This window comes from Canis aureus, chromosome 16 (assembly GCF_053574225.1).
Source record: "Canis aureus isolate CA01 chromosome 16, VMU_Caureus_v.1.0, whole genome shotgun sequence".
Taxonomy (NCBI): Eukaryota; Metazoa; Chordata; class Mammalia; order Carnivora; family Canidae; genus Canis; species Canis aureus.
This window is the reverse complement of record NC_135626.1, coordinates 5444840-5469313: the sequence shown is the minus strand read 5'-3', so window position 1 is coordinate 5469313 and position 24474 is coordinate 5444840. Positions and strand designations below refer to the sequence as shown.

The 24474-nt window shown below is 54.6% G+C and overlaps 1 protein-coding gene and 1 long non-coding RNA gene across 6 annotated transcripts in view; one reads left to right on the top strand and one right to left on the bottom strand.

Moving 5' to 3' along the window:
• Positions 1-23177, top strand: part of SH2D3C (SH2 domain containing 3C) — a 30174-nt gene extending 6997 nt beyond the window's left edge. For 2 of the 5 annotated variants that reach the window (XM_077850746.1, XM_077850748.1), the window contains 11 exons: positions 6239-6278; positions 13107-13235; positions 14278-14735; positions 15988-16112; positions 17684-18219; positions 19467-19582; positions 20086-20257; positions 21056-21167; positions 21470-21676; positions 22574-22760; positions 22808-23177. In XM_077850746.1, the coding sequence (XP_077706872.1) occupies positions 6239-6278; positions 13107-13235; positions 14278-14735; positions 15988-16112; positions 17684-18219; positions 19467-19582; positions 20086-20257; positions 21056-21167; positions 21470-21676; positions 22574-22749 (2071 nt within the window). In that variant the 3' untranslated portion in view covers positions 22750-22760; positions 22808-23177. Of the gene's footprint in view, positions 1-6238; positions 6279-8420; positions 8553-9194; positions 9345-13106; positions 13236-14277; positions 14736-15987; positions 16113-17683; positions 18220-19466; positions 19583-20085; positions 20258-21055; positions 21168-21469; positions 21677-22573; positions 22761-22807 lie in introns of those variants that run through there. The other 3 variants (XM_077850747.1, XM_077850749.1, XM_077850750.1) reach the window with 3 other exon arrangements.
• Positions 6648-8924, bottom strand: LOC144285554 (uncharacterized). The gene is made up of 2 exons (XR_013353834.1): positions 8054-8924; positions 6648-7659 (listed from the first exon to the last, which is right to left on the bottom strand). It is a non-coding gene; the product is annotated as an uncharacterized LOC144285554 (long non-coding RNA).
• Positions 23178-24474: the final 1297 nt, after the last annotated feature.

Here is a 24474-nt window from a genome sequence, read left to right as displayed (position 1 = left end):
GGGACACCCTGCGATGTGGGTGCCCCAGTCCTGGTGCCAGGCACTGAGAACAGGCCAAGAATCTGCCCCCCATCCCATTTCCTTTTGGAATGTTGATCCTGGTCCAAGAATTCCCAACACTCTCCAGAGTCCCACGACCCTCTCGGCCCTGCAGAGTGACGTCAGCTGCTGGGCATCTGGTAGTGATTACCCACGAGGGGAAGGGGCTGTGGTGGGCTCAGCCTGATGGGCCTCCTCAGGCTCTGGGCGGCTGGTCCTTGTCTTCCGAAGGGGCCCAGCTGCTCCCGGCTCTCATTTCCTGTGGAGACTTTCTCACAGTCCTCCTTGAGACCCCCGGATGCCTCTGGCTGTGGGAACTGTGCTGGCTCAGGAAGGACAGACAGTACTCCCACCCCCAGCTGGAACCACATCCCCCCACCCTGAAACCCTCAGGGGACCTTGTTTGCAGAATCCTGGACCCACATGGAGTAGAGCTGGAGAGGAAGTTGGGGACATCACTGATTGAACAATGTTGAGCAGCCCCTTTGCCCCGTCTGATGCTCAGGTTCTCCAACTGTAAAATGGGGACAATATGAGCACGCACTTCACGGACACACTGTGAGGACTAGATGAGGTAGAGCATTTGTCCTGGGCAAGGCCCAGGGAAGGGCCAGTGTATAGGAGCTGCTCTTGCTATCACCACGCCCGTGTCATGGAAAAGTTCACTGAGGCCCCAAGAGGGGGATGTTCGGGGCTCAAGCGGCTTCCTCCCTCCGGAGTCAGAGAGGGTCTTCTCTCCTCCCATCCTGCCCCATTTCTCCTTCTTGACATCAATTCTGGGCCCATGGTCCAGTGGAAATATTAGTTTTCTTTGCCCTTCCCTCCCCACCTTCTCATGGAGATGGTCCCCACCCTGGAGTGGTCCCCTTTCTCCAGGGGAGCCTGCCTCATGCAAGGAACAAAGCGGAGCCAACCCAGATCGAGAGTCTGAGCAGCTGTGTGTCCTGGATCAAGTCGCAAACCTCAGCTTCCTCCCCTGTCAAGGGAGGCCTTCAGATCACAGGCATTGAGTCATCATGCTACACATGCCCTCCCCTGTCCTCTTCTCCAGCAGATTTTGAGGGTCTGTTAGTAGCTCTCAGGGCTCCAAAACCTCAGGTCTGCCCTGGAAAGAGTAGCCCCCATCTGCCCTAACCTCACAGGGCTGGTCCCATTTGTGAACTCCTGCTGGCAGGCTCACCCCTGTCAAGAAGACAGAGGGCACAGAATGGTGGAGAAGGAGCAGGGATGTCTTCAAGACAGTGGTGGCCCATCTTACTGGAGGTGGAGTGGGGCAGGGGCTAAAGCCAAGAGCCTACCTGGCAGAGAATCGCGAAAGCCCCAAGGCAGGGTGCCCGGGGAAAGACAGGGCTTTCCACCTCCACCCTCTCCACCCAGGAACTTAAAAACTAAAGAGCACAGAGCAAGCAGTATTGCTTTTCTGTCAGGGTGAATGATGGTCGCAGTGAAAGGTAAAAGAATCTGCAGTCCCCACTTCCCCGACCCTCCCAACACCCCCCCCACCAAGGGCAGAATGGGAGGTCTCCTTAGCTGGGAGCTTGAGCAGCAAGAGGAGACACCTAGGTTTGGGAACTCTGCACCCTTCCTTCTCAGGATGCTTGTGGATCTGAGGGGACGCTTAATGCCCATTTTACAGAAGAGGCAGTTGGAGGGGAGGAGGCAGGGTAAAGCTGAGAAGCAGGAGGCAGAGGTTGGGGAAGGGTCCACCTGAGGCCATATGGCCAGGCCTGGAGGCCCATGGGGGTCAGAGAGAAGGTAGACAGGCAGCTGGCCTCTGCAGAGGGTGGGGCTGCCCCTGGCAAGGGAGGGTCAGGGTGGGATGGGACAGCAGGTGCTCTCTAGTGCCTCTCCTCCAGGATCCCCTGGGGAGCCTCCCCCTTTCTCCTGGCCAGGATGGAGGCCCTGAAAGCAAAGCTCAGATTTAAACCTGTGTTGGGGAAATAAAGGATAATGGGCTCTAATTACTGCTCATTAATCCAATTAATTAAGCTAATGTATGCAATAAGTGGTATCAGTTATCAGAACAAATCAGTTAATACAGGCAACTAAAGGGGTTGGTTATTTGAATAATTAATGTGGCTGATTAATGGGACTGATTTAGCTCGATTGTCAGTATTGTTTATTAATTGATTCCACCACTAATATTAGAGAGGAAGTGCCTTTTAAGTCCACAAAGTAAAAAATAAGTTGTTGTTGTTGGTTTTTTTTTTAAGATTTTGTTTATTCATGAGAGATACCCAGAGAGAGAGAGAGGCAGAGACACAGGCAGAGGGAGAAGCAGGCTCCATGCAGGGAGCCTGATGAGGGACTCTATCCGAATCCGAGGACTTCAGGATCATGCCCTGGGCCCAAGGCAGGCGCTAAACCACTGAGCCACCCAGGGATCCCCAGTAAAAAATAAGTTAATTAATTGGTGGAGTGGAGCCTTTAAAAATGGAAGCTTCGATTTCTGAATTTGATGATTACCATGGGAGGGAGAATGTTCTAGAAATCTCTAAGTGAACTGAGATCTGAAGGCCACATAGGAACCACTCTGGCCCTAAGGGAGAGAGGACTTCCAAGCAGAGGGAGCATTATGTGCAAAGGCCCTGAGGCTGGAGGGAGCAGAGCTCTTTGGACGAAGTGCAAGCAGGCTAGAGTGCAAGGAAGAGCAAGGGGAGAGGGGAGGGATGGTTGTGTCAGAGTGCTGAGCCATGAGAACAAGACTTTGTTGCACAGGGCTGCTGTGTGACACCCATTCATTCAACAAAATCTTTGTGGGGTGCCTGGCACTGCTCTTGGCAGATCCCAATCCCTGTCCTCTCGGAGTTTATGTTCTAATGAAAGAAGATTGTTCATGCGTGGCAGGTCAGATGTGCAGTGGAGTAAAACCAGAGAGAAGGGAGATAGGGTGTGTTTAGAGATTCTCACTTCAGACAGGTGGCAGGGGAAGGCTGTGCTGAGCTCAAGGGGACATTTTAGTAAAGACCTGATGTAGGGCAGGGTGGGAGCTCAGTGGTATCTGGGGAGAAAGTATTCCAGCAGAGGGAACAGAAAGTACAAAGGTCCTGCAGTAGGAACAAAAACCTGCAAGAAGCCGAGCATGGTGGGAGCATCGTAAGTGAGGGGAGCAGGGCAGGACACTGGGTGGGAGAGATGGTGGGGATCTAGTCCGCAAGGCTGTCAAGGGGACTTCAGCCCTTACTCTGAGTGACACTGGGGGCCAACCCTGGTGGGTCGAAGCAGAGGAAATCCGGGCCTGACTTTCATTTTAACAGGAGTGCTTGGACTGCTGGAGTGAGAACAAGTCACAGAGGACACACATAGAGGCAGGGGAGCCAGTGATCAGGTGGTGGCAATAGTCTAGGCAAATGATGACAATGACGATGACATGGATCAGAGGCAGACATGGTCACGTTATGTCTTGGAAATCCTGGAGTGTTGTAGAGGGGCAGGGTGAGGTGATGGGGGTCCAAACGTGGCCCCAGGCCTGCAGCTTCTTGGGCCTTGGCCTCTGCCCTGAGCTCCCCCATTGGCTCTGACCACCCCAGCCCACTTGATCCTTGGTGCAGGCAGCCACCCCCCACACCAAGGCTCTGCTCCCTCCCCTGGGCCCAGGGAGGAGGTAGACAGGAAGCAGGAGGAAGCTCTGAGGGCGATCCCAGTGTCCTGGCCAATCTGTTCCCAGCAGTGGGCGGATTTCCGGGACTGAATGGCCGGAAACTCTGGGATGGGACACCTCACCCCGGGAAAAACTGGCAGAGGTGAATGCGCAGGGGAGGGGACCCCATGCCACCTCACTCCCAACGCTGCTAGACAGAACCAAAACAGCTGTGGCTGGGCTGCAGCTTGATGGACTATGTCCTTAAGTCAGGAAAGACTCTAGGAGAGAAGGTTAGCAACAGGGAGGGCTGTCAGACAGCCTTTCAGTGAGGAGCCCCTGGCCTCAGGAGCTGGGGAACCCCATGTGGACTTCTGCCTGAGGAATACCTACCTTACCGATTTTGAAAGCTCACATTTTTTTGTGTATGTTTTAAATTAAGTTTATTTTACTAAATTTATGACATTTAAATTTAAATATTGGGCTTCTGGAGGTGAGGAAGCAGTTTCCTAATGTTTGACCTCCCTCCGTATTGTGTAGGTGGGAACACTGAGGCCTGTCCTAGCCAGGGAACCAGGACCCAGCCTGACAAAGTGAATCATAATGTTAGTGATCCATATTGGCTGAGTACTTACTGTTCATGTATTCCTTTAAGCAATCGTGAGCTCCTCCTATGCGCCAGGCACTGTGCTGGGGGCTTAATGATGGATGAGACAGAGTCAATGCCCTTATGTAACAGGCAACAATACATGTAAAATCATCATTGCAGGCTGAGGAAAATAAAGGAGGGTTGAGGACAGAGAGAGAAGGCCCAGGGAGGGTGGTCAGGAAAGGCTTCTCCGAGGAGGGGCATTAAACAGAGCCCTAAATAAACTAGAGGGAGGGGCAAGCTGTATGAAGATATGGAGGAAGGGCATTCTAGGCAGAGGGAACCGCAAGTGCAAAGTGGGCTTGGCAAGGAGGCCAATCTGCCTGGGGCAGAATGAGGGATACAGTGAGGGAGGGAGGCATGCTGGTGGTTGGCAAAGTGGGTGGTTGGGCACCACAGACCCACACAGGGCCTTGTAGGTTAGGGAACATATGGCCTGGTTGATGCTGATTTTTCTGGCATAACAATGATATCTCTTTACTCTCACAAGGGAACAAAAGTTCTGGTTTGGGTGATAAACTACCTGGCCAACCATTTGCAGGCCACGGAGAGGGGTTTAGATCTTGTTGGGTGAGAGGGGGTAGCCCAGAGGGCGTGGGGGTGCTTTGTGTGACCTGCTTCTTTTTACCTGAGTGCTGCCGGGGATGGAGTGGAAGCTGAGTGGGGTGTGAGAACAGGCAGGGGGCCAGCGAGAAGCCTGCTGTGTGCTCCACTGAGGACACAGGGTTCCTGGATGGAGCAAGGATTGACCCTCGGGGAGAAGTGGTTAGGATCTATTTTGAAAGTCGAGCTGCAGGATTTCCTGATGGGTTGGGTGTGGAGTGTGAGTGGAAGATGAGGCACAGATGACTGCAGATTTTTTGGCCAGACAGAGCGACAAGGATGCAGCTGACATTAACTGAGATGGGAGGCGGATGTGGGGAGCTGGGGCGTGGTGGCAGGGGGTGGGTAGCTGCAGTCCTACTTTGGATATGACAAGTTCACAATGACTTTGGGCATCCGCGAAGAGATGCTAAGGAGGCAGTTGGGTTTATCAGGCTGGAGCTGAAGGGAAAGTTCCAGGCTGTATCAGAAAAGCCATGGCAGGGGCAGCCCCAGTGGCTCAGCGGTTTAGCACCGCCTTCAGCCCAGGGCCTGATCCTGGAGACCCTGAATTGAATCCCACGTCGGGCTCCCTGCATGGAGCCTGCTTCTCCCTCTGTCTGTGTCTCTGCCTCTCTTTCTCTCTCCTCTCTGTGTATTTTCATGAATAAATAAATAAAATCTTAAAAAAAAAATAAAAAAATTAAAAAAAAAGAAAAGCCATGGCATTTAAGGCCAAAGACCAGGGGAGGTGGCTCACCTCATCCCTCACAAGGAAGGGTAGTATTTGTCTGGCCCCTGGGAAAGAGCCATTCTCAGCCTCTGGCCTCTTCAGGCCCCCTCCTGGCCACCGTTAAGGCTGAGGGGATCCACTCCACAGCCAATGGTCACCAGCACAGTGTGCTGCTGCTGAGTGGGCCATTCTGCACTAGGGAGAGAGTGTAGAGTGGATGGGGGAGTGGGGAAGGAGGGTGAGCCCCAGCCCGGGGCCACCAGCGCTTGGAGTGGAGATAGGTAAGAACACTCGAATGTGCTGAAGCTGGGTGAAGACACTGGTTCAGGAAGCAGGCTTCTCATTAGGCATATTAACATGTGTCAGCTCCCAGAGTTCTTGGAACAAGCCGATGAGGCAGAGGCTGTCATTATCCCCAGGCAACTGGAGCTCAGAGAGGTGAGGGGACTTGTCCAGGGTCGCACAGCTGGAGAGCAGAGGAGCAGCCCTGCCAGCAGATTCCAGCCAGTGCTGTCAGCTGCAACACCCACTCCTGCCTTCAGATAAGCTCTCTGGAGTGCTAGGGGCAGGTGCTGGCAGCAGGCAGGTGGGTGGAGGGTAGCAGCTGGGGAACCAGGTAGGGCTGGTGACACTCACCTCTCTTCTCTGCTTCTAGGGTTGCTGGAGAGCCAGAGGCTGGCGGGGACTACGTGAAGGTAAGAGGGGCTGGGCAGGGGACTCCGGACAGCTCAGAGCCTGCTCCATGAAGGGCGGAGTTCTTTTCTGAGCCTTCTTAGGAGGTGGACCTCACTGCCTATTCCCAAGAAGAGCCAGTCTTGGGGGTTGGAGCGGAGCTTGGGATCTGGTTTCACTACCAAGGATCTTATTCCCATGCCTGCCATCATTCTCTCCTGGACCCAAACATGGGACACCCTGCTGTTTCTTACCACCAGACCCCATCCACCTGCCAACTGCACAGAGCCCTGGGATGTCTCCATGCCCAGACCCCATCCCACCCGTTCTCTGAGCATATGCTTGTGTTGAGAGGTGGGAGCAAGAAAAAATGACTCGGTTTTCATCACAGATAATGGGCTCAGCTCACATTTACCACGAATTTAATTTGTCCTGGGCACTGGGAATGTTGAGAATGCAGCTTTGAAACAATGATGATAAAGAGAGTAACATAACATTTTGAGAGCCTGCTGTGTGCAGAGCCCTGTGCTGGCTGCCAGCAATGGAAGGGAGATAGTTCTGAGCTCTGTACATGAGTGAGGCCTTTGACTTCTTCCCTCATCACTGAGCAGGGAAGGCCTTCCTGTACCCATTTATATATGGGGAACTTGGGGCCTGGAGATGCACAGTGATTTGCTCACAGCCACACAGCTATTACAGGGCAGAACTGAGACTGCAATCTAATGCTATTTGATGCCAAGACCATGGACAGAGTCCTTGGTCTTCTACCTCCAGGAGCACCCACACTGAGCCAGGCTCAGTGTTGAGTACAGAGCATACAGCAGAGGGCTGCGAGCACCAGATCTTGTGTTTAAAGGGCTCCTGGTCCACATGGAGACTGGGAGAGAATCACACAGTGGTTTGGGCTTGTGCTTTGCAATCCAGCAGACACATATTTTAGTCCCAGATCTACCACTTACTTGCTACATTATTTTGGGTATGTGGGGCACCTCACTGAGCCTCAGTGTTCACCTATATGAAATGGGGTAACAGCAGTTCCTCCCAACTAGGGTTGCTATGGGCTCCATAAGTCCATGCCCTTAAGTAGGGTTACTGGACCTGGAATAGAGCAGGCTAGCCTAGCTCCTGACCCCGGGGACATTCCGTCATCTGAGATGCTGCCTGTAAAGCTCTGTGTAAGTGTCTAGCGATGAGGCAGCAAGGGAAGTGCTCAGACATCTGCCCCTCCCTATCATCAGAAGCCTCAGATAGGAAGTCATTGGAGCTCAGTAGGTAGCAGATGACTTTCTGCTTGGGAGATGGGGAGTGGAGATCAAGGAAGGGTTTCTGGAGGAGGAGGCATTGAAACCAAGCCATTGCAGTTGACCAGGAATGTTTGCCAATATCCTGTGCCCAAAGGAAAAGCTGAAAAGCAAAGATAAGCAGAAATAGGTACTAGAGTGATCCAAGCAGAGGCAAGAGTGTGGGCAAGGTCAAAAAGCAAGCTGAGTGAGCCCAGGAAGTGCAGCCCAGGGCTGTGACAAGTTGAGCTGGAGCTGCTCCTGGAATCTGGGCCCTGGCTCTTCATCCAGAGCTCTTATACCACAGAAGGACAGAGGCCTCAAGGAGAACCAGCACCAAAACCAGTGGGTAGGAACACAGGGCACACATTTTAGCACCCCACAGTTCTGGGATACTTGGCAAGGTAGTGAGATCCCCATCACTGACGGTAGTAAGATCTCTGTGAGTATTATTAGCTTTGTATTTTCCCTTTAGTTTATGGGGCTAAAAAACAAAAATATTATAAAAGAAATAATACCTGTTCACTGGAACTGATTAAAGGATGAAGTCAAAAGAACATGAGTTCTAGTTTCAAGTCTCAGAGGGTGGCAGAATCAATAGTCAGTTACCAATAATCCGTTCCTCCCTTGGGGTACTAGCTTCCAGAACTCCAGGGTTCTCAGACCATGATGTGGATAATTTGATTCCAAGTCAAGGGTTCTAAAGTTCCAAGGCCATAAAATTCCACGTTTTATGCTCAGAGCTTCAGATATATTTGTGGAAAACAATTGAATAATGGAGGCCTAGAAAGGTGGGCTCACCTCCCTAACATCACAAGGCAGGTCACAAGGATTTGACCCTAGGCCTGACTGACGCAGCCAGTGACGACTCTCCTTAATTTCTAGGACACATCCAGATTGTAAGACAATCAGCTTGACAATAATAGCATGCATTTATTGAGCACTTACTTTATGCCTGGCAACTTAACATCCATCAACTCAGCCAAGGCTCGGAAGAGTTCTGTGAGGTCAGCACAGGTAGGTTTTCCAGATGAGTGCATCTGAGCTCCAAGAGAAGGGACTGGGGGGTGGAGGTGGGGGCATCGCTAGCTGAACCCAGGTTGGTGCCCTGAGCATTGAGCCTTACTGGCTCTCTGCACCTCTAGAGTCTGGTAGTCGGGCATCTTGGGATTCTCAGTCGGGTCCCTGATTCCAAATCAGGGGTGAGAAATCCTGGCTCTGGGAGATTTCCCCAGGCCACAAAGGATTTGGTCAAACGCATACAGGGATTTTTCCAGCTTTAGATACGATTTAATTCAAGTCTTTGGCCGCTCCGGGTCAGTAAAGGGTCCGGTGGGTTCGGGGAGGCAGGATCTCCCCCACCAGGCATCCCTCCCCACTCCGCTACCTCCTCCCCCGCCCCCCCGTGACCGCCCCCCTAGGCGGGTCCTTCGCTCCGCTTCCCCGGACTCCAGGCAGCCCCGCGGGGCCGGGGCTCGGGGGGCGAGGGGCGGAGAGCGGGGGGCGGGCGGAGGGAGGAACAATGGCCCCCTCCCCTCCCCTCCCCTGGCCGGCCGGAGGGTGGGGTCTCCCCGCCCCGCCTCCCCGCTCCTCCCCCGGCAAGGCGATGAGGTAATCGCGCCGCCGAAAGGCACGCGCAGCCGGTGCCCAGCCCGGTCGGTCCCCGCGCCCCTGCCCCGCCGGCCGCCGCCCCCCGCACCGGCCCGGCCCCGGCCGCCCGGCCCCACCATGACCGAGCGGTGCAGCCTGTGGAGCGCCCTCTCGGCCGCCGCCTGCTGCTTCTACCGCGGCTCCTTCGTGCAGGTGCAGGTGAGGGGGCGGCTCGGCTCCCGCCAGGCGCTCGGGCTGAGACCCCGGCCGCTCCGCCCCGGGCCCGGGGACCCGGGGCCGCAGCCCGGTGGCGCCTCGCAGGGTCTGGCGGGGCAGGGGCAGGGCAGGGGCAGGGCAGGGGCAGGGCAGGGGCTGGGCAGGGGCTGCGGGAGGGGGCGGGGTCGCCCCAGCCTCACCTCTGGGCGCCCGGCCCTGCGCGGGGTGAGGGTCCGGGCTGCGGCTCCTGGGGCTCGGGGCTGCGGGGCTGCCTTCTCGGTCCCGCTTCCTCCGCGGGCGGAGCTGAGCTGGGGTCCCGGGGCCCGGAGCTGCGGTGCCCGGCGTCCCGCCCGTGCTCCGGCGAGCGCTCCGGCCCCTGCGGCTGACCCGGGCAACCGGGCTCCCCATTGTACCGGGGGCGGGGGCTGGGTCCGAAGGCCGAGTGAGCGGCGGGAAGTTGAAGGGGTGCTGCGGGTCTCCGGGGCGACAGCCAGGGCGCGCGCCACTCTCCCGCCCTCCAGGTGCACCGGGGCAGGCTCGGGGCGCGGGGTCCCAGCCCAGCCGGCCGGGCAGTGCGGGACGGTGCCGCGGCGGTGAAAGGGTTAAACGGAAGGGGGTGGAGGGGAGGACCCGGACCCCGCCTCTCTGCGGAGCATCATCTGGGGATGGCCTCGCTTGCGGTCGTCGGACCGTAGGAAGCTGGAGGGGGCTTGGCGGGCGCGGGCCGGGGGTTAAGGGTTAAGACCCTGACCGGGGGTCTCTGCGCTTTTGCCTCGGAGCCCCCTGGGGGACGCCGGGCGCGTCACCTCCGCGCTTCCCTGGGCTCACACACACGCTCCGAGCCCGCCTGAATGACGGCCCCGCCGGCCGCGGCGAGCAGCATCCCCGCATCGGCCAATCAGGCGCGCGCAGGCGGGGAGGCGGTGAGATCATCTGTGGCCAATAGCGGTGCGCCGGGCGCAAGGATGCTGCATTCGCGCCCCAGCCCGCAACTCCCACACCCCCGCCCCAGCCTTGGGAGCTGGGGACCCCCTGCTCGAGAGTGATGAGGAGGGCAGGAGGACCCTAGGGTTCCTCACCCTCAGGTGTGTAGGAGGACTAAGTTGGTTCCCCTAGATTCTCCCTGTGACCATTGGTTCTGGATGGAAAAGTGGAGCCCCGTCTCCCCGCCCCCTCCCGCCCCGTTTACAGATGAGGCTACCCAGGCTCAGAGAGGAAGAATGACTAGCTCAAGGTCACACGGCGATGGGCAGAGTCTTGTGGCCAGGTTCTTTATCTCACAGCCTGCTCCCCTGGTTTGCCCCATGTCCATCTTATCTTGCTCCAGCTGTGGAACTGGGGTCAATTCTCAGTTACATGCTTTTTGTCAAGGAGAAGAGCCCCAGAAGGCTGGGGTACCGGTGTGCTCTCCCCTGTGACTCCCAGTCTTCCCTTCTCAGGGTGTGGTGAGGTATAGAGAGGAAGGCCAAAGACGCCCAAGAATAGGGAGCTCCACACGGGAGTGTAGGTCTCAGTTCAGCCCTCAGCCTTCCTACTCTTCAGGTGTATCAGTTTCTATCCCGGTCAGAGGGCATACAGAATCCCCATTTCCGGGACCTGTACCATCTCTGACCCCCACCATCTGTCCCTAGAGCCCTACAGGCTCCTCAAAGCCCAAATCTTCATAGGGCCATCACCAAGCAGCTCCTGCTCCAGCTTTGCTCACTTGGGGGAGTCTCATAGTCCTTCCAGGATCTCCATCTGAAATCCTCCGGACCCCTCCAGGCTCTTCTCCATACTCACCAATGGCTATTTAAACACCCTTTCCCCAGTTGCCACTCCCTTGCCCTGCCCTTCCCTGCCTGTGCCTGAAAAGCACTGAGCCACTCACCACACAGCAGACTGAATCTTGAAAAACCCTCTGTGGCTCTGCTGTGGCCTCAGGATAAACCCCAGCTCCCCACGGCAGCCCGACAGCCCTGTTGCATCTGCCCCCATCTCTCCCCCCTTTGATGCTCCTCACCCCCACCCCAGGACATTTCTGCCTACAGCACCCCAGCTTTGCCACTGTCTTCCCAGAAGCTCTTCCCTTCCTCCACCTGTTTGCCTGTCTGCCCCCACCTTGATGCTTTTGCTGGGCTCATTCGGTCCTTCTGCAGGCCTCTGTGGAAACATCACCTACTTCTTCAGGGACTCAACTCCCTGGCTAGATGAGGAGGGACAGTCTTAGCTGTTCTCAGAGCTCTCTGTGCATCTTTGAACATTCAGAAAATTGGAGTTGCTCATCAATGTGGCTCTCCCAGAGGTCGTCTATCCTGATGACTTTGGGGTCTCAGCTCCTGGCACAGGACCTGTCTCAGTGGGGGATTAATCACTGTTGAAATAATGAAGTCAGAGACTCTAGATATCACTGAAGCTGGGGATTAGCATGTCTCGGGGGCAGTGTGGATTGGGGCAAACTAAGCAGTGTGGCAGCAGAGGGATGGGGGATGGAGCTGTAGAGTTAGGCTCTGAGATCTTTGGAAGGTCAGAAAAGGCAGGGAGTGGATTAGAGGACCCTTGGGCCCTGGTAAGTAGCGGATCCTGGGGAGAGATTGTCACCTGGCTGAGCCAGGCCCTCTAGTACCCCCTTTCATCTGTCCTGCTGTCTGGCAAGGTTGGGGCCAGATCTACCTGTCCTAGAACAGCCATCTTTGGGGCCTGGAGTTGAGGGATGGGAGAGGAAGCAATGTCACATGTCCTCACAGTGATGAGGACATCAATGGGCTAGTCACAGTACTCTGGAGTATTGTCTCCTTTCATCCTTGCAACCCAGTGAAGCAGGTTCTGTCATAATAACCCATTTTACAGAGGAGGAAACTGAGGCCTGGAGAATTTACAGGGCACAGCCAGGATTGGGGTGGGCTTTGTGGTGGGGAGTACACCTGGCAATTGGAGCTCCCTTCCCTCTGCTCTTATGTATCCAATCCTGGGCCACAGTAACCAGGAGTCTCCCCCTTGGGCAGGTGGAAGGGTGAGGTGTCCTGGGCATTATCTCCATTGAGTGATCTTTGGCTTCCCTGCTTGGCTACAGTCTCTCCATCTAGCCAGGTTTGCTTGAGATAGCAAGGAGGAAAGGGCCTCGGGAATTGTAAAGGACAGGAGAGATGCCTGTGTGGGGGCCTCTGCTTCCCTGTTTATAGCTGCCTCCTCCACCCTTCCACTGTATAATTCAGCATCCCAGAATGCATCCTCAGCCATTGCAGCCCTCTATTTTTGTCCTTGCCTCTGCCTGGGTACCTGCTGCCTTCCCTCCCTGATCCACCTGTAGAAATCCTGCCTCTTCCCAATGCAAGGTCAATTAGATGTTTCTGGTACAGAGTGAGTGTTTTGTTGTTACCATTCCCTCCAGAAAGGCTGCCTGGACCACTCCACCTCGCCTCTACCTTATCTTCTCCTTTCTCCAAGCCACTCTGCTCTTCTCTGCTGCCCAGTAGGGTGATGCTGACCCCATTCTGCTCAAATGTTCCTGTCGTTTTTGCTTCCCTGCCTAGACTAGCAGCTTCTTTGAGGACAGGGCCTGGTTTGTTTATTGCCTCATTTGCTCCTGGCGCATAGCACAGGGCCTGGAGCACAGTAGGACTAGTTGACATTTCCTTATTCTTGCTGGGATAGGGACTCTCGGGTGCCTGAGTCTCCCCAGGGTCCTGGGATGGAAGTGGCTCACCTGGGATGGGGAGGCACTGGGAGAGAGAAGAAGGAAGAAGGCTTTAGACCAGATCCAACTCTTGACTGTCTCCTGCCCAGTTCTCCAAGGAGAAGTACATCCTGGATTCCTCGCCTGAGAAACTGCACAAGGAGTTGGAAGAGGAACTCAAACTCAGTAGCACAGACCTCCGCAGCCATGCCTGGTACCACGGCCGCATCCCCCGCGAGGTGAGCCGGGTGGGGGGCCCGGGCGGGACCTCAGCCCTAGACACTTCCACCCACCAACTGGGCCAGCCCTGCCTAGAGAGGCTCTGACCCGCTGCTTGGTGACTCAGTTTGAGTAGACTGCGGTGAGGTCTAGCTCTGGCATTTACTGACTGTGTGACCTTGCACCAGGCACTTCACCTCTTTGAGCCTCAGTTTCTTCTTCTATGAGATGGAGGGTAAATAGTGCCTGCCTTAAAGGGCTATGGTGAGAACAAATGAAACAATGCAGGTAGAGTGTTTCACTTGATGTCTGACATGCAGTGGGCTCAATGTCATTATTAGTGTTGTTATTGCCATTATTGCCACTATTATTTTTAACTGTTTTTTCGTGGGTCTATACATAAGACTCTTGTGTGTTTGGTTAGTGAGCGTCAGTGCCTAGGATTCTTAGTTTGGGCAAAATTGAGTTTCTGTGCTGAGTCATAGATAGGCTGATAGTCACCTGTTCCCTCTTTCATTCATGCTCTCAATCTTTGTCAAGCATCAACTCTTCTAGGCCCTGTGCTGGGCACCAAGAATATAGGGAGAAAATGGGTGGTGGCTTCCCCCGAGGGCTGGTAGTCCAGTCAGAGCCCCGTAGAAGAAGTGCAAGAATGGAGCATCCCGCAGGGAATGTGGGCAAGCCCTGCGATGCAGGTCAGTGAGAGATGGACAGGAGTTCACCAAGTGGGCAGAGGCGGAAGGATGTTCCAGGCAGAAAGAGCAGCGTGAGCGTACAAAGGCCCGGAGGCATGGGAGAGCACCAGGTGCTTGGAGGAATAAGGATTGGGAAGTCACTGTCTAACATGAGCCCCAAGAAGGAGCAGAGCTGAGACCCCTAGGTGCCCCAGACTCTGGTGTCCCTGTTCCAGTGTCATGTCCTCCCATTCCCGAGCTCCTGTGCACTGGACCCTACTGAATCCAAGTCACTGCATCCCCTTTCCCAAGCCTTCCAGAGCTCTGTTCCCTGTGTCCCCCAGATCCCGTGTCTGCCCCACCCCAGCCCGATCACTGCCTCCCACAGGTGTCAGAGACCCTGGTGCAGCGCAACGGTGACTTCCTCATCCGGGACTCTCTCACCAGCCTGGGTGACTATGTGCTCACATGCCGCTGGCGCAACCAGGCCTTGCACTTCAAAATCAACAAGGTAGTGGTGAAGGCGGGTGAGAGCTACACCCACATCCAGTACCTGTTTGAGCAGGAGAGCTTCGACCACGTGCCTGCCCTTGTGCGCTATCACGTGGGCAGCCGCAAGGCCGTGTCGGAGCAGAGCGGAGCCATCATCTACTGCCCTGTCAACCGCACCTTCCCGCTGCGCTACCTGGAGGCCTGCTATGGCCTGGGCCAGGGCAGCAGCAAGGCCGCCAGCCCCGCCAGCCCCTCGGGCCCCAAGGGCGGCCACATGAAGCGGCGCAGTGTCACCATGACCGACGGGCTCACCGCCGACAAGGTCACCCGCAGCAGCGATGGCTGCCCTGCCAGGTAAGCGAGGACCCCCGACTAGGCCTTGGTCTCTCCTTTTGTCAAGTGGGGGGGATCCATCATCAGAGTGCTGCTGAGGAGCGGGAGGCCCAGCTACTCTGAACTGGTGGAATTACTATCCTGGAGCCGTGGGGTGCAGTGAGGAAGAGGAGGGAGACAGCTGAGTACAGGGTTTGCAGGTGGCCAGGCCCTGGTGACAGCCTCAGCTGTGCTGCAATGAGCTCAGCTCCCTGGGCCCTGCCACTCTCCTCTCATGACCACGTTCCTACCCATAAAGGGCCCTTGCTCAGAAAGCCCCCTAGCCTAGGGGGACCCCCTGGGTGCTGTTCTGTCCCTGCAGCCACTGCCCCCCTTTCCCACCCACCTCACTAGGCCAAGGTGGTCATCAGAGCAGAGGGCTTTGCAATGTGCAAATGGCTGCACAGGGGATGGGATGTTCCCGGCAACAGTTTGATGACACCCAGTTGCCTCTGGGGCTGGATGAGACCAGGCCAGGAAAAGCCACAGCAGGGACTCATCCCTAGTGTGCACCCGGCCCCATGCAGAGTCTGTCTGCCCCCAATCTCATCAGCTCCCATGTCCTCCTGCAGGAGGTGGCTCCTGTGCATGCCCCCACTTGACAGATGAGGGAATAGGTTTAGAGAGGGGAGGCCGCCTGCAGGAGAGTGGTAGGACTGAGATTCAAACCCAGGGCTGCAACTCCAAAGTCTGTACCCCTAATTTCTATGGCCTCCCTGGTTGTTTGCAAAGAGACTTACCAGCCTGTGCCAACAGCCCTTGGATAGGTCCCATCTCCTTAAGCCTGGGCTGGGTGCTGTCAGCCAAAGAATCGCTGGTTGGATTCTCCGTGGGCAGTAGCCACTTTGCCTGTGGTTTAGAACTATGACCGTAATGGTGCCAGGATTTGGCATTCTGAGCACGGTGTAGGAGCAGTGAGGAGGTGCCAGCCTGGTGGGCCTGGTTCCCTCGGGTTCTTCATCCTTTCTCTAGGCCTGCTTCCCAGACAGTTCTCTAATTTGGAGACAAGTTTCTCAGGGAAGAGAGCAGTTGTGCGGGTGGTAGACTGCACAAACACTACCCCCCCACACCTCCAGGCTTTAGTCTTATACTAGCCAATGAGTACTACAATCTCCAAACTTTTTCTGCCTTTGAAGTTCAGTCAATCCAGTATGGAGGCAGAGGTGGGGGTCCTAAGGCCAGCTGAGGACCCTGCCCTCTGGGCTCTCTGCTCATGAAAGTATCTACTCCACAGCACATCACTGCCTCACCCCCGGGAATCTATCCGCAACTGTGCCCTCAGCATGGACCAGATCCCAGACCTGCACTCACCCATGTCACCCATCTCTGAGAGTCCCAGCTCCCCCGCCTACAGTACTGGTATGGCCAGTGGAGAGGGAGGGGCAGATGGAGGAATGTTGTGGGAGTGACCTTGTGTGTGCCTGAGTGTTCTGTTGGTCTTTGGTGACTTCTGTTACAGTGTGTGATGTGTGTTTCTACCTCTTTACTGAGGGTGATGCCTGGGAAGGATTTACACACAAAAAATCCAGCCAGCAGAACTACTGATATTGACATGCAAAACATATCCATGGCTCATTCATTCAGCAATGATTTATTGAGCCCCTACTGGGTACTAGGCACTGCGCTTGAAGTAGTTTCCGGTGCATTCCCTGGAATGCAGTGAAGTCTGCTAAAGGCTCACTGTGTTACTGAACCTGGACTCAAATGCTGTGATGTGGGCTCATGTGGCAACATGCAGCCCCCACTGGCCCAGTGCCTGCCACATGTACATGCTCTGCCAGGCCTTGCATTGGCTGGGACTTAATGCCTCCCTGATTCCAAATGGCAGGCTCAAACAGGCTAGTTGGGTTGTGCTTTTCACTTTTTTTTTTCCTTTTAAATAGACTTTTTTTTTTTTTTTTTTTTTTGAGCAGTTTTAGGGCTACAGCAAAATTGAGCAGAAAGTATAGAGCATTGTGCCTTAAAAAAAAATACAAAGAAAAGTCCTGTTGTCTTTAGTAGTAGAAACATGCCACTACTTCATTGCTGGAAGAAAAAGTATTTTTAACAGGCCATATTGCGTATTGCCCATGTGGCAGGCACAGTGTGCTGGGAGGCGGGCAGCCTAGAAGGAAGCTTTGCCTGCCTGTGCTCTGTTGCAGTATTGCTGTCTACGTGGTTGTCACACATTCTCCTCTGAACACAAACCCACCAATTTGTCCTGACTACAAACTTGTCCTCAAACCAACTTCCCTGAATGCAAAAGTTAAAATGCCTTGCCACAAATGGTTTACTGGACATTTTCTGAGTAACATGGCAGAGTGAAGTGTCCAGGACTGAGGATTTAAAGCCGAGCTCTCCTATGTGCTGGGCAGTGACCTCAGGCGGGGCAGCTGACCTCTCTAAACCTCAGTCTTCTTGTAGGATGCGGATCATGGAAGTACTTACTTCCCAGGATGTTAGGGTTAAGTCTGCTAGCATACAAACAAGGATCTCGCAGGCAGGAAGGGCTCAATATACATCACCTCTCATTTTGGATGATGGTTTTACTGCTGTTGACTAGTGTATGGCCAGCATGTCGCCAGCTCCTGGCACATGTGTACTCAATAAATCATTGCTAATTCATTGAAAAATAACTCCACACAATGAACTCCAGCAAATGCTTATTAGTATCCCTGAATTACGGAAAGCTCCTCCAAGTAGTTCAATGGTTCCCTAAGGCTGCAGCAGCCTGAGGGTTGGAGCGAGCAAACTCTAGGGTCTAGGTGATTTGAGAGTATCCTGAGGCCTGGTCAGTTTACCTGAGGCTGCTGGACCTGGCCTGGGTGCATGGAGGTGGGGACATCACCCCTATAAGGTAGGTGGAGCCTGTCCTTTGAGAAGACTGGTGAAGCCTATTTCACTGGGTGGGGAGCTCTGGTAACTAGTCCTCTCCCTTTCTCTCCCTGCAGTGACCCGTGTCCACGCCACCTCTGCAGCTCCCTCAGCCACAGCGCTGCCTGCCTCCCCCGTCACCCGCCGCTCCAGTGAACCCCAGCTGTGTCCCGGAAGTACCCCAAAGCCGCCTGGGGAGTCGGACAAGGGTCCTTATGCCAGCCCCTCCCACACGCTCTGCAAGGCCTCCCCATCGCCATCACTCAGCAGCTACAGTGACCCGGACTCTGGCCATTACTGCCAGCTCCAGCCTCCTGTTCGTGGCAGCCGAGAGTGGGCAATGGCTGAGGCCTCTGGCCGGCAGGCCAGAAGCTATGGAGAGAGGTTAAAGGAACTGTCAGAGAATGGGGCGTCAGAGGGGGACTGGGGCAGGGCCTTCACAGCCCCCGTTGTGGAAGCCACCTCTTCCTTCAACCCAGCCACCTTCCAGTCACTACTGATCCCCAAGGATAACCGGCCACTGGAGGTGGGCCTCCTGCGCAAGGTCAAGGAGCTGCTAGCAGAGGTGGATGCCCGGACGCTGGCCCGGCACGTCACCAAGGTTGACTGTCTGGTAGGTGCTGGGAAAACACTGGGACAGAAAGATCACCTCTGTCCTGTGGCTTTGGGACAGGGGTTGGGGCGGTGAGGAGTTGACCCCTAAATTCCCAAAGTATAGAGTGTGGGCTAGGATTCTAGCTTCATAGAGTCCCTCACTTGCTGTGTGACTCTGGGCTGATGACTTTACCTCTCTGGGCCTCCGTTTTCTCCTAAAAACAACAACTACAAAAGATATATTCTTGCTTCCTCCCCTTTGGCACTGGAACTGGGCAGTGCTGAGAGCCTGAGCTCCCTGAGGCACTGGTGAGAGTCCGCCCCACCGGTCCAGGGAATGTGAAAGCCGAGACTACCTACCCCCACTCCCCCTAGTGGACAAAGTCAGCAAAACTCATAACCTAAACTAAATTATCAATGCCTGGGCCTCTGAATGAATCTTTTTATTTTTTTATTTTTTTTTATCGGAGTTCAATTTGCCAACATATAGAATAACACCCAGTGCTCATCCCGCCAAGTGCCCCCCTCAGTGCCCCTCACCCAGTCACCCCAACCCCCCCGCCCACCTCCCCTTCCACTACCCCTTGTTCATTTCCCAGAGTTAGGTGTCTCTCATGTTTTGTCACCCTCACTGATATTTTCACTCATTTTCTCTCCTTTCCCTTTATTCCCTTTCACTAATTTTTATATTCCCCAAGTGAATCAGACCACATAATGTTTGTCCTTTTCCGATCGACTTATTTCACTCAGCATAATACCCTCCAGGTCCATCCACATCTGAATGAATCTTAATACGGACCCAGACTCTCTGCACCTCAGCTTCTCCCTCTGAAGTTTGGAGGAGGGGGGGGCACTTTATTTGGGGGCCACACTGATCTCTCAGCTCAGGAAGCAAGAAAAGAGCGTGGAGATATTGCCCTGTGCAGTGCTAGGCGTGAACGGAGCAGTTCTGGGCTCTAGGTCCAGCTGCGTGATCTTGGACAGGTCCTTTTCCTCCCTGGGTCTCAGGTTTGCCTTCTGGAATAAGGGTGTCCTGGCCACCTTTGGCACCTAGCAAACAACTCTGGGCGTTTTCCCATTTATCCCTCATTTCACGGAAATGGGGCAGGGGGGATGAGGTTCATTTGCTCCATGGCAGAGAGTGAGAGCTGGAATTCAAACCCTGTATCCCAGCCAGGCCGTCCTCCTAGATAAAGCCCTCTGACTCCCAGATGGCCTGGGCCAGCCGCGACAGGAAATTAATCAGCCCTCTGGGCGTCCTTGCAGGTTGCTAGGATACTGGGCGTTACCAAGGAGATGCAGACCCTAATGGGAGTCCGCTGGGGCATGGAGCTGCTCACCCTCCCCCATGGCCGGCAGCTACGACTAGACCTGCTGGAAAGGTGAGGCGAGCACTTGCACGCGGACACTCGGGGGAAGGCCCGGCGCTACCTCGCTGCCCTTTGGCTGTGGCCGATTGGCCAATCAGAGTCTCTCCGCGCGGTCCCCGGTTCTGGCTACGCCCTCTCTCCATTGACCGATCGCAACTGCTCGGCGTCCCGCTCCCGGCAATCCTAGTTTCCCCAAAGCCTGAGTCCTAGCTCGGGATTCATCTTTTGCACCCTCTGGACCAATCACACGCGTGAGCCTTCGCCCCGCCCATCAGCTCCGGCTACTCTTCCTAAACACCGTTCTGCCCGGGGAATTCCACTGATGCTCCCCGGCCCCGCGCTCTAAAGCTCCTGGCCCCGCCCCTGACCTACACCGACCAATCAGGAGCCCGTAGCCTTGCCTTCCCTCGCTCTGGCCGCGCCCCCTCATCTCTTTGACCCTTTCCGACCTGTCACTTGGGGCTCGGCCCTCCGCCCCTCGGGCCCCCTCGCCTCTGACCTGGCCTCTGTGACAGGTTCCACACCATGTCCATCATGCTGGCCGTGGACATCCTGGGCTGCACGGGCTCCGCCGAGGAGCGGGCAGCGCTTCTGCACAAGACCATCCAGCTGGCAGCTGAACTTCGGGGGACGATGGGCAACATGTTCAGCTTCGCTGCGGTCATGGGCGCCCTGGATATGGCCCAGGTACGGAGGGGCGCATCTCGAGCTGGGTGGGCTTCAGGTAGTCGCTGTCTGGAGGAGCCCTGGGATGCGTTCCAATCCCGAAGAACCTGGTGACTTTTAGGCAGTATTGGTAAAAGGGTCACCGCGAGAACGGAGTTCTCTAAGTTGGCAATCGGCTCCAACACCAAGTCTTGTCCCTTTTTGGGGCCTCGGTTTGCCTACCTGCAAAATGAGTGAGGAGCATTATATGAGTTTCAGGAATAAATATAAAATGGCTATCATTTGGCGAGCACTTAATATATGCCAGGTACTACCCTAAGTACTTTACAAGCATTGACTCCTTGAGAGAACAACCTTGTGAAGCAAGTGCCTTTATTGTCACATTTACTCATGGAGAAATCGAGGCACAGCAGTACTTGCCTAAGGTCACACCGTCAGAGACTGGAAAAGTTGGGATTCGAAGCAGGTCTGTTTCCAAGCCTGAACCTCATCCACACTCTACACTTGCTCGCCTATGCCTAGTCAAAAGTAACAACAGGGGCCCAGGGGCCGTGGTTCAACTCCCAGCTCTGCCGCCTAATTTTGGAATGATCTTGGGGAAGTCATTCCCCTCATTAAGCCTTAGTTCCCTCCTCTGTAATGTGAGCTGTTGCAAGGCCTCATGGGAGAATGTGAAGAGCCGCCAGCACCATCCCTGGCACATGAATGGTGACTGTGATAATAACAATTATCCTATATCTGGGTGTCCACTCAGCAGGGTAGCTTGTGGCCCATGCAGGCCCTTTCCCTAGCTGGACGCTCACAGTCTGCTCTTCCCAGATTGCCCGGCTGGAGCAGACATGGGTCACGCTTCGGCAGCGATACACGGAGGGTGCCATCCTCTATGAGAAGAAGCTCAAGCCATTTCTGAAGAGCCTCAACGAGGGCAAAGGTACCTCCCCCACCTTGCTGTGTGACCTCAGGCAGGCTCCAACCCCTCTCTGGGCCAGCAAAGACCAGTGTGGACGAAGATGAGAGCTCTGGAGCTATTCTTGCGCTCACTTTCTGCATTTGGCAACCGTGTGAGCCGCAGCCAAGAACAGGCTGCAGTGGTGTCAGCTGGAGGAATCCAAAAGTAGGGGGCTTGTCTTGGGAGTTGGGAGCCCTGGGGGCTCAGTCAGAGATCTCAGGCAGACCCTCCCCTTGGTGCACCTGCTTGCCAAGGTTTCTAAGCGCTCGCCTCCCTCCCTGCAGAAGGCCCGCCGCTGAGCAACACCACGTTCCCCCATGTGCTGCCACTCATCACTCTGCTGGAGTGTGACTCAGCCCCTGCCGAGGGCCCTGAGCCCTGGGGCAGCACAGAACACGGCGTAGAGGTGGTGCTGGCCCACCTGGAGGCTGCCCGCACGGTGGCGCACCATGGAGGCCTGTATCACACCAACGCTGAGGTCAAGCTGCAAGGTGAGTCACAGGTCACATCCACGGGGTGCAACAGTCACTGGTCACGCTGGCCGGGCCTCCCTCCACCAGAGTTGCTCTCCCTTTTCCTCCAAAGGTCCCTTCACATTTCTTCATTCCTCTGTCCTGCCCCGCTCCCCGACTCCTTATTCTTATGCCTGTTTGCCACTCACTTACCGGTTCAACTGTTAGTGGAAGGGCCCAGGGTGGTGGTGGAAGGGCGCAGATGATTCAGAGAGCACCAGAGCTATGTCTTTTTCTCTGAGCTTCTGTTTTCTCATCTGGGAAGTGGATGTCCTAATGGGATTGCTTTACCAGGCTGTTTGCAAAGCACTTTGGCCTGGGGCTGAGACACACCTGCCCTGCCTTAGGGGAGCTCCCAGGCCAAGTGGGGAGGGGGAACACCCTTGTGAAAGGACCAGAGAGGGAGTGGCTTCAGACAATCCATCTTTTACTGCTTTAGGCATTATTAAATCAGGAAAGTTCATTGTAGGCAAATTGGAGATTACAGTTGAGCAAAAAGAAAACACAAAAGCACCCACAATCACCCAGAGGCAAATGGTGGGAACATTCTGGTGTTTGTCTTTCCTGCCTTTTTCTTTTTCAGAAAGAACCAAAAAATTGTTTTTACTTACAAAAATTTACTTGCAAAATGCATACATTTCTAAAGAAAAATTTTGGAACTTACTGAAAAAAATACAAAAAAGAAAAAATCCTTTCAAACTGACATTACTATTTTATCATCCAGTAACTTAAAGATTATATGTTGCAAACACGGTCATGTTCATGGACAAAGCTTGTTGGATTCTTAGTGGAGCTGGGAGAAGGGTCTGTAGGAGCAGGACCCTGAGAGATGTGTTGGGGATGGTAGTCCCCTGACCCCTGTGCCCTGTCTTGTAGGGTTCCAGGCCCGGCCAGAGCTTCTGGAGGTGTTCAGCACAGAGTTCCAGATGCGCCTCCTCTGGGGCAGCCAGGGCGCCAGCAGCAACCAGGCCCGGCGCTATGAGAAGTTTGACAAGGTTCTCACAGCCCTGTCCCACAAACTGGAGCCTGCTGTCCGCTCCAGCGAGCTGTGACCCCCGTGGACCTCTCCCCTCTGCAGCTGTGGGCAGCAACAGGGAGAGGGGCACAGACCTCTCCCCAGAGCACCCCAGAGACACTGTGATCAGCTCGAGAATGTTCTCGGCCCAAACCAGGATCTCCCTTGCACCTCCAGGGTCCTGCATGGACCCCGGGCTCCATCCCACCTACTATATGCCCACCAAGTCTCCCTTCAGGAAGCACCAAAACCCTGTTCCTCCCTCCAGCTTTTGCTTCTCCCCTTCCTGCTGAGGTGCCCCGTGTCCGAGCCATGGGAGGCTTCCTCACACCTCCTCTTTCTTTGGGTGTCTGCCCTCAACGGACACCAAGGCCTCCACCTGGTTGTAAATATGTCTGTCTGTTCTGTAAATAGATGTACAGAGGCCATGTTCTTTCTTTCATATAATAAACTTTTATGACTCTTTCTTCTGTCTCTCAGGAGCCCCAGGGGGTGGAACAAAGCGTCTCTTCTCTCAGGTGAAAGGTGGAAAAATTCAACAGTAAATACTTATTTAGCACCTGGTATGTTCCAGATTCTACCAGGAACTGCCAATACGGAAACACAGTCCCAGTCCTGAAGGAGCTCGCAGACCAGTGGGGGAAAGAACCAGCCAATTCCAAGCAAGGGGAGAAATCCTGGCAGGGCCCCTATTCTCACCCCATGTCCTGCTTTGGGAAGCCTAGCAAAGTTTCCCACAAATGCACAACCAAGCATTCCAGATGTTTGGGGTGGAAGGGCTTGTTGAAATTTATGATTTCACCTCTACCCTGAAAAACAGAACTGGGGGGAGAAGGGGCCCTCCCAGCATCACAGCAACAGAATGAGGACGGCTGGCACCAGGGTGTCCTGATCCGGAGTTCTTTCCTTTTCTCAATAGAGGAAACTACTTATTTCTTTTCAGGCTCTGAAAGGGCCTTAGAAGGTGTGTGTGTGTGTGTGTGTGTGTGTGTGTGAGAGAGAGAGAGAGAGAGAGGAAGGGCCTTGGAAGGCTGTGTGTGTGTGTGTGTGTGTGTGTGTGTGTAGGTGGGTAGGTCAGGGAATCTCTAAGAAAGGTCATGAAGGCGGTTGTCTGGATTCCATGGGTAGGAGAGGTGGGCAATGTGGATCAACACGATTCCCCTCCGGGCTGGATACCTGGGGAGCCTGTTTACTGAGTATGAGATGTCCTCTGAAGGAGAGAGGCTGGATAACAGTGCATTAGATCTTTGGCAGCATCCTGACTTGGGTTCAGTTCTATTATTCACTAGCTGGGTGGCCTTGGACAAGAGGCTTAACCCCTTGGATCCCAATTTCCTCCTCAATAAAATGAGGACAATAACAAAATCGGTTCCTTAGGATTGATGTTAAAGCACTAGGGAATAGTAGCTGCTGGGTAGGGGACTGCCGTATATCATACATAATGGATTGCCAGTAATTATTTATTGATTACTTTCCGAGTGGAAACTCTTGACGTGCTGTACCTCATTGAAATATCATTTCTCTGTACGGCGGGTAAAGCTATCAGAAGACATCTAAGGCACCTAACACTAACCGCACATAGTAGGTGCTCACCAAAAGCTGTATTACTGAGCGCTCTGTTATCATATAGAAAAAGAGAGCACGGAAAAGGCGCTTTGCAAGGTTTAAGGTGCCGCATAACTTTTTGCTACAATTGTCATGGCACCTTCGGTGGTCATAATCCTTCATTATTCTTTTGGCGCTATTATAGTCGCCTAGTTAC